The sequence below is a fragment of the Protopterus annectens genome, chromosome 16.part0 (genome assembly GCF_019279795.1).
Source record: "Protopterus annectens isolate FY-2018-M chromosome 16.part0, PAN1.0, whole genome shotgun sequence".
NCBI lineage: Eukaryota > Metazoa > Chordata > Ceratodontiformes > Protopteridae > Protopterus > Protopterus annectens.
Genome location: NC_056750.1, coordinates 502,336,636 through 502,350,620, shown reverse-complemented (window position 1 = coordinate 502,350,620; position 13,985 = coordinate 502,336,636). Strand labels below are relative to the sequence as shown.

At 43.6% G+C, this 13,985-nt stretch overlaps 1 protein-coding gene across 11 annotated transcripts in view; it reads left to right on the top strand.

Moving 5' to 3' along the window:
- RIPOR1 (RHO family interacting cell polarization regulator 1) overlaps positions 1 to 13,985 on the top strand; it is a 2,621,322-nt gene that overhangs the window by 2,149,818 nt on the left and 457,519 nt on the right. For all 11 annotated transcript variants that reach the window (XM_044058659.1, XM_044058658.1, XM_044058663.1 and 8 more), the window contains one exon: positions 12,858 to 13,011. In XM_044058659.1, coding sequence (XP_043914594.1) covers positions 12,858 to 13,011 — 154 coding nt within the window. The remainder of the gene's footprint in view (positions 1 to 12,857; positions 13,012 to 13,985) is intronic.

Below are 13,985 nucleotides of genomic sequence, written 5' to 3'. Positions count from 1 at the left end.
CTTAGGGGGAAAACTAGCACTTTTTTCTCAAAACTGGCAAACAATCACCCAAGACAAATGGGTTCTGAATATTGTGTCTCAAGGTTACAGGTTCCACTTTCATACTTTACCAAAGCTAAAAGGAATGCCAGACCTGTCACAAAATCAATAGGCAGAGGCACAAAAACAAATTTCAGCCCTCATGGACATGAGAGCTATTCAAAAAGTACCACAACAGGAACAAGGACAAGGATTTTATTCAAGACTCTTCCTGGTCCCCAGAAAGGACAAGACCTGGAGGCCCATACTAGAACTTTCAATTCTGAATACTTAGATATTCTGAAATTCAAAATGTTGACATTACAGCAGCTTCTACCCATGCTGGGCAAGAAGGCTTGGCTTGTTACTGTGGACCTCAGAGGCATACCTGCATGTCCCTATCAGACAAAATTGCAGAAGATACCTCAGATTCAAAGCTGGTACAATGCACTACCAATTCTCTGCACTGCCCTTTGGCTTATCTACTGTGCCCAGGGTCTTCACAAAGTGCCTGGCACCAGTAATTGCATTTTGCAGACAAAAAGGAATTCAAATATATCCATACCTGGACGACTGCCTCATTCAAGCAGAGACAAAGGACATTCTTCATCTGGCGTTTGTAAAAAGTTTGCTAATTTTTCTAGGGTACACAGTAAACGAAAAGAAATCAAAACTAGTGCCCCCGCAACAGATTATATTCCTGGGTGCCAGCTTAAATACAACGGCCCAGATGGCTTACCTCATGCCAGACAAACAAGTTCAACTAACTCAATATTTTCAATTACTGGCAAACAAGTCGCATCTCCCTGCAAGAAAAATTCTCCAGGCCCTGGGATTCATGGCATCCTGCATACTACTAATACCATATGCCAGACTGCATATGAGGAAATTACAGTGGTACCTAAAAAGTGTTTGGACTCAACACTCTCACAGTTTAGAAGCAGTAATACCAATGATTCCCTGCCTACAACAGGAGTTTCGATGGTGGGCACAGGCATGTCACCTAAACAAGGGTAAGCCTTTTACCCAACCCACAGCCAGGCAAACTCCTAACAACAGATGCTTCGGATTATGCCTGGGGAGCACACATGGCAGGAAAATGCATTCAGGGCAAGTGGACCACAGACCAGATGCATCTTAACATCAATCAAAAATCAAAAAGAGATGTTGGCTGTTCAAAATGCCCTAACAGCTTTCAAGGACCTTCTGCATCCAGGACAATTATTACTAAAGACAGACAACACCACAGTAATGTGGTACATAAACAAGCAAGGGGGCACTCATTCTTATCCCCTATGCAGGCAAGCCATGACCTTGTGGAACACAGCTTTAACGCATCAAGTTCACCTGCAAGCACAATTCCTGCCAGGAAAGAAAAATACTCTGGCAGACGATCTAAGCAGAAAAATCATGGACCCTCACAAATGGAAATTGAATCCACAAATCTTCAGCATGGTAACGCAAAAATGGGGATGCCCAGACATAGATCTTTTTGCCTCCTCACTGAATTGCCAACTACAAAAATTCTGCACAATGACTTATCACAAACAAGCATGGAAAGTGGATGCTCTTTTGTTCAGCTGGAAAAACCTAAAAGTTTATGCCTTCCCGCCACTGCCTCTCCTTTCAAAAGTACTCCTAAAAGCCAGACAAGAAAAACCACAGATGATCCTGATTGCTCCGGACTGGCCACGCCAGCACTGGTACCCTATCTTAAGGAACTTGGCTCAAGGCCCACCATGGATTTTGCCTAAAAATTCCACACCTTCTGACTCAACAAAACAATCAGATCCTGCACAGTCAGCTCAAAACCCTAAACCTGGCTGCATGGCAGATACATTAGTCAAACAGGCAACACCTCTCTCTAAAGCTGTTATGGATGTCATTTTGGAGGCCAGGAGGCCTAGCACCAGGAAAGCTTACTCAGAAAAATGGAAGAGATTCTGCGCCTGGAACCAGGCTCAAAGCCTTGACCCTCTTCATTCCTCAGATTTTACAATACTTAACTGAGATGCTGGACAGAGACCTATCCTTCTCATCAATTAAGATCCACGCCTCTGCCATTTCAGCACATTACAACATGGATCCTCCTTTATTCTCTCATCCCTTGCTAAAGCAGTACCTCAGAGGGGCTAAAAACATAAGACTGCCCCGGAGCGCACCAACACCAACTTGGGACCTCAATTTCGTTTTGGAAAAACTGACCCTACCACCTTTTGAGCCAGCCAATACAGCCGATCTAAAATTTTTATCATGGAAAACAGCTCTGCTCCTGGCAGTAACTTCAGCACGAAGAGTCTCAGAGCTACAGGCATTAATGGCAGTGGAACCTTTTATAATTTTTCATCAGGACAGGGTTTCTTTAAGGACAAACCCTACCTTTATACCAAAGGTGGTATCTAGTGTGGCTCTTAACCAAACCATCCATTTGCCAACTTTTTATACAAACCCCCAGAATAAAGGGGAGAAACGTCTGCATTCTTTGGACATACACAGGCAGCTATGCTTCTACTTGGACAAAACAAAAGCTTTCAGGAAAACTGAGCAACTGTTTGTAGCATATGCTGCACAATCACAGGGCAAGACCATCTCAAAGCAGACTATATCCAAATGGATGGGACACTGTATTTGTTACAGAAAATCAGTCCCAAATAACATTAGGCCACATTCCACCAGGGCAACAGCCACTTCAACAGCCTTTCTCAGAGATGTACCTACCAAGGAAATTTTGGAGGCTGCAACTTGGAGTTCAGTGCATACCTTTACCAAGCATTACCACCTGCCTCTTTACACTAAATCCAGAGCAGGATTTGCCACTGCAGTTTTGCAGGGCCTCATAGCCAATCCTAACTCTTTATAGACCAGCCACCCAACCTTAGCTTTGGGATTCTACACAAGTGTAATGACTGCAGCAGTGTAACACGATGAAAATAGTACAGTTTTGTACCTACCATAAATGTAGATGTTCGAGTGTTCACGCTGCTGCAGTCCAGGTTACCCTCCCTCCATCCCGTCTGAACTAGCTGGACTTATCTATACCTTTCTATCCTATACAACCTTTGTGGTGTATTTGCTTGTAACTGAAGATATTGTTTTTATTTTATATGCATTTTTTTTATTAGCAATATGTGTTGCCTACCTACTTGGGGGCACCTGACATCTGGGGCAAGAAAAACTGAAGAAAATGGCGTCGGATGCATCTTATATACCCCTGGTGCACTGACGTCAGGGAAGAAGCGACAGCATCCAATGCCAGACCAAGACTTTGGAACTCTGGCCAACTGCGGGACCGCCTGACGGCAGGATAACCCAATTGTAATGACTGCAGCAGTGTGAACACTCTAACATCTACATTTATGGTAGGTACAAAACTGTACTTTTGCCTTCTACAAAAGGAGGAGGAAAGGAAAACCAGTATCAAAAGAAGACAAATTTCCAGATGATTGCTATTGCTTTTTGTTGTTCTCACTATAATAAGCCACTTCCAGGCAGGGTGAGGACCCATTCCACCAGGGCTTTGGCATCTGCACAGGCATTATCTAAATTCTAAAGGGATGGACTCTGTAAGTATTCTGGTGGCAACAACTTGGTCTTCTGTATATACCTTTAGATAGCATATAAGCTGGGTTCCTTTTCCAGGCCCAGAACAAGTTTTACTAGGACCTCCAGAGGCCCCTGGATTCTTAGATGTTCTTCATGTTTCACTGTTGCAGTCATCACCTGTGGGTTGTCCCTGCTGTGGTAGCCCTCGGCCGGCCCGAATACCAGAGTCAGTGTTTTTCTGTCGGCTGCAGTCGCCTCTAGTCTGACATCAGGTCATCGGTGCTATAAAGCAAGGCAGCTGACACCATTATATCAGTCTTTCTTGCCATGGAGCCTGTAGCAGAAGCAGTTCGCAAGAGTGCCGGTCGGTCGCTACCAGAGTTTGAATTTCAGCTGAAAACATCTAAAGCTACGTATCCCATTGGAGACCATTTTTTCTTGCACTAACCGATGTCCGAAAAATTTAACAATTGTCTTTCCTGTGGAAAGCAGATCCCACACCGAGACTTCCATTCATATTGCATGACTTGTTTAGGCCCAGACCATGATGTCCTCCATTGCCGGTTCTGTGCCCTCTTTAATGCAAGAACCATTCACTGTAGAGCTCTTATTGTTGACAAGTATTTTCGTCTTCCGTTTTCACATTCCAAAATCATGTCCGTCAGCCAACAATCTGTGGACTTTCCAAAAAAAAAGCAGAGATAAAGATAGAGACAGACCACACAAGGCTAAGCCTTCCAACGACTCGACCTCTAAGCAGGTCATCAGTTCTCTGGAATTCAGTGAGGCGCTTTTGCAGCCCCTGATGCACAATTCGATATCTGCACAGGACTTTACCGAGACCCTTTTGGAGTCTGGTATGCCTCAGAAGTCTTCTTCATCTTCTGAGAGTTTGGCTGTCTATGCCTCATTTGGGTCCGGAGCTGCAACACAAGCACATGCTTCCAAGGAGACCTCTCGCACTACCAAATCTTGACAAAAAAACAACATATTCTCATCATACTACCATTTCTGTCAGACCGATGGATACTCTTAAGCCTAGAAGCCAGGCCACTCCTAGAAAATCTGCCTCTAGCCACCATCTTGCTCCTGCTCCATCACCCCAAGCACAAATGCTTAAAATGTCAGAGGATCTCATTTCTCTTATGAGGGGTAGTCAGACCACAACTTCTATATGGAAAAGACACCCTTCTCCAGAAATTGACAGAACAGGATTCTGAGGAATCTGACTATTCAGATTTTGAAGAGGAACAACAACCTCTGACTGCTTATGAGGATTCAGATGCAGCGGAATCCATTACTTCTGCCTCCCCACCAGAAAACCTTTCCTTTGGGAAACCCTTCACACCCTCAGGGAACATTTCCAATGGGAATCTCAGGATTTCCCCAGTCTAAGAAAGGACTTAGAGTCTCTGACCTGCCCCAGGACAGACCCCTGGCCATCCCCCCTATTTTAGAAGTGGTGGATGATGTTTTCCATGAATCCAGCTTAGCTTCTGATGCCCTCCTACCTGCTCTCAGTAAACCTGACAGGTATTACAGAGTACCGGATTCTCACAAAGACCTGTACAGAAATCCTGCTGCAGACCTGGAGGTCATTACACAGGGACCTAAAGGAGCTAAGACTAGTTCTGCCAAGAATCCTATTCCTTCTGACAAGGATTCCAGAGCTCTGGACAGATGGGGTAAAAAAAGTATACACCTCTGCGACCTTAGCTATTAGAGCACTCAACTGTCAGTGCCATATGTTAAAATATTAACATACTTTGTAACTATTAAAACAAAAGATTTCAACCTTTCCTGACTGTGCCTATTCGAAACAGTTAGCAGATTTACTGCACCCTGTTTGTCAAGTGGCCAGTCACTCATTACACTATGGATATGACGCCCTAGAAGCCTCAAGCAGGGCAGCAGTGTCAGGATCTGTCATTAGGAGACTTGCATGGTTGAAGGAACAACCTCTCCCTGATCATGTCTAGTCTAAACTAATTGATGCACCCCTGGATAAGGACTGCTTGCTTGAAGTAAAAGCAGAAGATGTCCTTAAAAAGATGGAAGACAAAGCAAAATCTATGCAAACAGTAAAATATTTCTTTCAGGTTCAACAGGAACTTTCCCTCTAAGCACTGGTCCTTCCCTGCACCTAGCAGACGGGGCTAAGGTAAGCCCCGCAGGGACAGACCATCCAGGGCCCTATCCCAGGGGCAGCAGAGAAGCAAGCAGTGGACCACTTCCGCCCCAAAGGCAGGAAATTCTAAGCCACCCTTCTATGGCAAAAACTCCCAATGACTCACTCTCCCAACCCTGCCCTCCTTTCACTCACCAAAAGCTAGGAGGAAGGCTCTCCCTCTAAAAAGAAAATTGACTTTCTGGAACAAAGGACCAATGGGTCCTCTTTCAACTAACTCCCAATTCCAAGAGGGTACCCAGACTTCCCTCCAAATCAGTGGGTAGAGGCATTGAAACAGGTCCAAACTCTCATATCCCTGGGGCAGTAGAACCTGTTCCCTCAGATCAAACAAGCAAAAGCTTTTATTCCAGACTATTCCTTGTTCCCAGAAAAGAGGGCACTTGGCGCCTCATCCTGGATCTATCCATTCTGAACACCTCCCTGGTGGTCCCCAGATTCAAAATGCTAACTTTGCAGCAGCTGCTGCCTATGCTGACAAAAAATGCCTGGCTAGTGACCCTAGACCTAAAAGATTTCTACCTCTACATCCCCATAAGGGAATTCTGCAGGAAATACATGCACTTCAGAGCAGACTCACAACGTTTTCAGCTCTCTGCGCTATACTTTGGCATATCTACTGCACCCAGAGTATTCACCAAATGCTTAGCCATGGCCATAGCATTTTGCAGACAGAGAAATAAACATATTTACCCTTATCTGCATGACTGCCTCATTCAGGCAGAGTGCAAAGCAAAGCTCCAGGACCTTCTCTTTGTCAAAACCCTCCTAACCTCCCTAGGGCTCACCATCAACGAGAAGAAATCAAAGCAAACACCTTCCAGGAAGATCATTTTCTTGGGAGCACTGCTGGACACAGCATCCCAAATGGCCTTCCTATCCCCAGAAAAGCAGAGCTTCCTGCCTCTCTGCTTTACCCAGCTGGCTTCCAGAAGTCACCTCACTGCAAGGAAGTTCCTGCAAGCCGTGGGGTACATGGCATCTTGCATCCTTCTAATTTCTCTGGCCAGGCTTCACATGTGGAAACTTCAGTGGTATATAAAGAACTCAGCCTCTAGAGACCTCTCTCCCTTTGATCCCATGTATAAGGGCCGAGTTTCTCAGGTGGGCAGGGGCCTGTGCCAAGAACAAGGGTCTTACCTTCATCCTCCACCCTACCGGCCAGACCATCACCACCAACGCCATAGACATTGCTTGGGGCACTCACCTAGCAGGCAGGTGCACCCAAGATCTTTGGGATGCCCAGCACCTTCCCTTACTCATCAGTCAGAAAGAAATGATGGCAGTACAAAATGCCCTGACAACCTTTCAAACCCCATCTCTGGCCAGGGGTTCTCCTTATAAAAACAGACAACACCACAGTAATGTGGTGTATCAACAAACAGAGGGGGACCCAGTCTTATCCTCTGTGCAGGCTAGCCATGAACCACTGACAGCCGCCTACACGGGTCTACAACTAATTTCCCAATACCTGCCAGGGGTCAACAACACCCTGGCAGACCAAATAAGGAGAAACTTACTGGACCCCCACAAATGGTAGCTCCACAGAAAAATCTTTCTGCAAGTCACTCAGGAGTGGGGAACTTTGGAGGTGGATCTCATTGCTTTGCACCTCAACCACCAGCTGGAAAAGTTCTATACCAGGACGTATCACCACTTACCGTGGAAGGTGGATGCCTTGAACTTCCCCTGCAACTCCCTCTTTGTGTATGCTTTCCCTCCTCTGCCTCTTATTCCCAAGATACTGATCAAGATAAGGGAAGAGAGACCAAAGGCTATCCTCATTGCTCCAGATTGGCCCAGACAGCATTGGTACCCCTTACTGCGCAGCCTGACATTACAGCCCCCCAGGCAACTTTCCCTTATCTCGGACCTCTTGACCCAGGTGTGGGGGTTGCTGCACCTACACTTGCAGACTCTCAATCCGCCAGCATGGCTAATACTTTAAAAGCAAACAAGGGGTCCCTGTTAAGCAAGCAGGTCCTAGACATTATCACAGACGCCAGAAGGCCCAGCACCAGAAAATCTTATGCAGAGAAATGGAAAAGATTCTGCTCCTGGAGTCAGTCCAGAGGGGGCCAGTACCTCACATCCTTCCATCCCTCTTATCTTGGACTACCTAGCTGAGTTACTCAATAGTGGCCTTTCCTTCTCTTGTATTAAAGTACATGCCTCAGCCATTTCAGCTCATTTCGATTCAGACCAACCCCTCTTCTCACATCCTTTGATTAAATAATTCCTCAGAGAGGCTTCTAATGTTAGACCTCCCAGAAGGCCACCCACGCCAGCCTGAGACCTGAATTATGTTTTAGAAAAACTAATCTTACCTACAGTTGAACCTGCTGTTTCAGCAAAATTGAAATACCTCTCTTGGAAGACTGCTTTCCTACTAGCTATCACCTCAGCCAGAAGGGTTTCAGAATTTCAGGCACTCATGACTGTTGAGCCCTTCATAATTTTCCATGCAGACAGGGTCTCTCTAAGGACTAACGCCTCCTTTATGCCCAAAGTGGTATCTGATCTGACCCTCAATCAGGCCATACATCTGCCCACCTTCTTTCCCAGCCCTGAAAACAAGGGGGAAAGAATTATTTACTCACTAGATGTGCACAGACAACTTAGATACTGTCTGGACCATATAAAACCCTTCAGAAAAACAGACCAGCTTCTTGTCAGCTTTGCCCCAGGGGCAGAGGGGGAAGCCCATTTCCTAACAAACCATTTCCAAATGGATATCACACTGTATCCATTTCTGCTACAGACTACATGGGAAATCACCCCCTAAGTCTGTTCGTACCCATTCCACTAGGGCAGCCTCCACTTCCGCAGCATTCCTCAGAGAAGTCGCCACCAGAGACTTATTGGAAGCTGCCACCTGGACTTCTGTCCATACCTTTACAAAGCATTACCACCTACCTCTTTTCTCTAAGTCTAGGGCAGGGTTTGCCTCTGCAGTTCTGTAGGGCTTACTGACTCATGCCTAGGGCTCTAACCTATCCTTCTATCCCTCTTCTCAGCTTTGGGGAATCCTCCCACAGGTGATGACTGCAACAGTGAAACACGAAGAACACAGTACAGTTGTGTGCACTTACCATAAATGTAGATGTTCGAGTGTATTCACTGTTGGAGTCCTGGTTTCCCTCCTTCCTTCCCCCTTATATCCTCTTTCCCTAGGGGGACATAAGCTTCCCACGGTGGCTTTTAGCCACGAGGACCACTTTACCATATTTCCTTGTGCTTCTGATGAGTTAGGACAAGAAAAACTGATCTAATGGCGTCAGCTGCCTTGCTTAATAGCACTGACGACCTGACGTCAGATTACAGGCGACTGCAGCCGACGCAGAAAAACATTGACTCTGGTGTTCGGGCCGGCCGAGGGCTACCACGGCAGGGATAACCCACAGGTGATGACTGCAACAGTGAATAAGCTCGAACATCTACGTTTATGGTAAGTGTACATAACTGACCTTTTTCTCTTCTGCTTTTCCTTTCTTAGTTTCTAAAGCTATGGTAATCCCAAATTGCTTAGGCTACTGCAACAGTGATCTAATGTTGAATGTAGTTCAGTAAGTAAAGTTACCATAACAGTAGGTGTTCTAATCACTGTTAGAGTAGCCATCCCCTCCTTCCACGTCCTTCTTTTTGGGTTTGTTTTTTAGAACTGACATAGTGCCAAAGTGCCTTTTGAACTTGTGTTACATTTCCTAGCATTTTTTTTCCTTTTAAGGCTGTTGCTTCCCTTCCTGGGACAAGAAAGCTCTAAACTTGTTTCACTCTTAACTGATTTTTTTTTTGTTTGTTTTTTTTTTATGGAGCTCCTCTGCAACTTTTGACAAGTTAGAGCTAGTGGAGGGTGCCCTTTTGCTTTGAAAGCAAACTGGCTGCAGTGGGGTCAGACCCAAATAGCCTGTGCTTCTGCAGCAGTGGTCTGTTAAAACATCTAATGTTATGGTACGTTTTCTCATAGAACTATCCTTTCTCTGAAAATGCAATGTTTTTTATCCTCAACTAGGAAGTGTCAGGAATCTGAGTGTGATTATCTATTATTTAATTTAAAATCAATGAATTTAGACAGGAGTTCTGTTTTAGAACCACCTCATTGTTAAAACCTAGTTTTTTTTTTTCCCTCCTTTCTTCCCAAGGTGGCTTCGGAAGTCAACATCAACCAAACCATCAATCTGCCTGTCTTCTTTCCAAATTTTCAGAATAAAGGAGAATACAAACTTCATTGTCTGGATGTTCACAGGCAGTTACGCTTTTACTTGGACAGAACAGCAGATCTTCGAAAATCTGATCAACTTTTTGTTTCCTTTGCAAAATCTTGTCTGGGCAAGCCAGTTACTAAAGTAACCTTAGCTAGATTGATTTCACAGTGCATTCTCCTAGCTTACAAAAGCTCTGGTCGACCTGAGCCCCTGAGAGTATGAGCCCATTCTACCCGATCCATGGCCTCTTCTGCTGCCTTCTGGTCAAAGGTTTCTTTGGATGACAATTGCTCAGCAGCTACTTGGGCTTCCTCTCATACCTTTATTACACACTACAAATTGGATTTGATCTCCAGAGGAAGTGCATCGTTTGGCTCAGCAGTGCTTCGGAATATCCTTCCATAAGGGCCTCCCAAGTTGTCGGTAGCTGGGGACTCTGTCCCACAGGTTGCAGAAAAAATGAAGTTAACTACTTCAGATAAAGAAGTTATGTACTCACCATAACGTTCCATCTGAGTAGGCAACTTCATTTGTCTGCAACCAACCCACCCTCCATCCCTCGCACCCTTAGTTCGTTATCTAAGAGTCAGGATATGGCTTCTTTTCATTGACATCATTGAAACAGATTGGAACTACTCCTAGGTTATGGAATTCCTTATTGTCCTTTGGCAAACTCGATCTGAGGGTTAGAGGGAGATGGCAGGGCATTATGGGTAGGGGGAGGAGCTTGGAGCTCGGATTTATTAGCTTGGAAAGCTGCCAGCTCGGATCCGAGTTGGATCCGATACCCACAGGTTGCAGACAAATGAAGTTACCTACTCAGATGGAACGTTATGGTGAGTACATAACTTCTTTTTATATTTCCACATGAGTACTTGCATGGAAGTGTCACATATTTTTGTAATTTGATTTCATACAGTTTGCAGTTCTGCCCAAGTCATATGTCACAGACTATCAGTTTCCATATTTTAACCACACACGCACAATAAAACAGGTCACCAAAATAACTGTCAGAGTTTTCTTTTAAGTATTGGAATATGATTTTGACATCCAATTGACCTTATTGAATGGTGGATTTGACCACTTGACCAATATTATTGAAAGAAAGGGTATTTATCAGGTTTATATGCATGCTACTGTACTACTGCTAGTTGAGAGATGGCTCATTCTGAAGTTCTAGCAATTTAATTTTATTTAGAGGTGTGTCAGGATGACTGGCATTTTGAAGGTTAGCTGTAAATCTGGCTACTTTGTGATAGTATTATCCCTGTTTGTAGATTTTTTTAATGTTAATGTTTGTTGCAACAAGTGATGCATTCATTATGATTTATAACAACAAAGTATGGAGTAGGTATTAACATTGACATTTCTAAGAAATTTGCCTTTGCTTAACGTGCATATATTTTGTTTACTGTGTGTTTTTTGTGGTGGTCATAATTTAGATTTTAGTCATTAACAATCCCTAGTAATTTTCCCTGGGCCACCTGCTTTATGTTAAGTGTTTATTTTTATGAGGAGTTTCAGGTGCATCTAGGGTGAGTTTTTGCATTAAGAAGCCACATGTTCTAATGGGATAAAGCACTAACTATGACTAGGTGACGCAGGTTCACTTAGTGGCCCAGGTGTTTGAGGAGCTGGAAGGGTGGGATGAGCATACCCATCCCAGAAGGGAAGGATGTTCTCCCAGGTGTTCACTGCTGGGAGGGGGAAATACCAAGGGGTAGGTCATAAGTGTAAAAAAATACCCCAGTGGAAGCAGTCATCATCACGACTCCCCGGGACACCCTTGGGTTCTGCACTACTCCCTGCCTTAAAACAGAGATAGCCCAGAGGCTAGTAAGAGAAGTCGGTAAACCTGGCAGTAGATGGGGGCACTGGGGAAGCAAGAAATAATTAAGTAGGAGGAAAGATAAGTAATTGAGATTGTGTTAGCCTTTCTTATACTTTAACAAATATATTCAGTACCCAACAATTTTTATCTGATTGTGCAGCTGCAGCTGTTTGTGCAACTTACTACATTTCTGGGATGAGTATGGGAAAATATTAGTAGAGCCAGAATTAATCCTTGACATTACCCCATTTGTAACAGATAGGAGTACACTCGAGAACCCTAATAGATATCTTGTAAATTAGTTAACATTATTGTAGCTTTTATTAACTTTAGCTTGTCTGTTGAGAAGTATATTTGATGAGGTTTGGTCAAGAAGAGAAAGGATGTAATTTGGCTAGGTTTTCTGTTCTGATACAGTACGCTTAGAAATGCTATGTTTTATAGTATTTATGCACTGACTAGCGTAATTTAAGACTAGATTTGTACTGTTTCAGCTTAATCCTGTTGTCCTGTCATCGGATTAAGCCAAACCTTTTTATTATATTGTCTTACTGAATGACTAATATTTATCTGTTTTTAACCATGGAAGTGAATTGGCTGAAAAGCCCCTTTAACCGACATTTGAAATCCGTACTTATTTTTTCCTTCATTGCATTATTACTGTCATCAGGCACATTATAAACTAAGCTACCTAAATCGTCTCTGCAGTCAGCAGCTTGACACTTGTGAATTTTATTTTAGTCTGTTGCTAAGTATGTTATGCAAGTGCGTAAATATGTTAACTTGATGTCTATGAATAAAGCACATTTTGTATGTCTTTGTACAGCTTGTTTGTCTATGTATTACTGAAGTTTTTTATCTGTAGTGATTGCCAGTGAGCCTGGGTTTTCACTGAATAAGATCTTCAGACCAGACAACTTTCCCAATCATGAAGTTCATAAAATAAAGCTTTTTCCATTCAAAGAAGGGGTAGAGTAATTGACTGTTTAGTACAAGTTCTGTAATATGCTGACATCTAGTGGTGATGAATTAGAGTTACACACTCACAGATTTTTTTTTCTCTTTTCAACAGACGGTGTGGGAGCAATGAAGGTGGAGCTGTGGCTGCCTGTGATCTGCCTGCAGAACACAATTCTGAAGGAAATTTAGAACCTTTGACCACAGGCAACGAATTTCTGGACCAAGCTATTATTGTCCATCTGAATAAATGCATCAAATTGCTACCAGTAAGTTAAAAGCACCATTTTTTTTTGTTTCTTCCATTTCCTTTTTTCTTCTCAGCACATCCATCCAGGCTACCCCTGCAAAGATTTGCACATTCTTATATGTTTTTTTCTTTTTTAAAGCATCCTTTCTTCCTGTGTAACATTCAAGTGCATTTGTTTCTCTAGACCCCAAGCATGAGAAGATGAAAGGAAGGTGTGGGAGCTGGGAATTATTGTAGTCATTCAGTGGGGAGTAGCTGTATAACATCAGCACCACCACCCAATGCATTGCCCGTTACACTGAACCAGTACAGGTGAACACTACTACACAGCTGTAGTGGTCGGCTGGCATGATCTTCAATTTTCGTGAGCTCATGTTCTCCCGAGTAGCTGCAATAGCAGCCGCATTTCCAGGCCTTTCCCAGGAGATACCCCTCCCAGTGGAGCTCATTTGATTGCGTTGTTGTACTGCTGATGTATTTGTTATGTAAGTAATTAAATTTGTAACTAGTAGACTAGCTTACTATGTATTAAAATGCTATGCTGCACCATAAGCACATACATTATGTAGGTTGACTTCATAACTGGATGCTTTTTTTGCTGATATTGGCAGCACTGGAGCTGTAACCCCACCTCAAGCAGAAAAGCACATTACCACCTATAATTGTCTGTTCCAGGACTGCCTCTGCTTTGACATCTCCATTTCCTACAATGACTACTTTCAAGTATGTTTTCTTCTCTCATATTATTTTAACCATTATCTTAGTTTAGCTGCACATTTTTTCAAAACCATTCTACCCTAAGCACTTTCTTTTAAGATTTTATGGAGTAATTCTTAAAAAAAGGGAGTTGTTAGTAACGGGCTTACACCTTGAACTTAGTACGTTTTTCTCTTTTGGACACCTGTTTTGAGGTGGGACCTGGGAAGTTTAAAAGTAATACTTCGTATGTGGAAAATTGAGCACTTTCTTTGCTGAGTGCACTCTAGTGTTTAG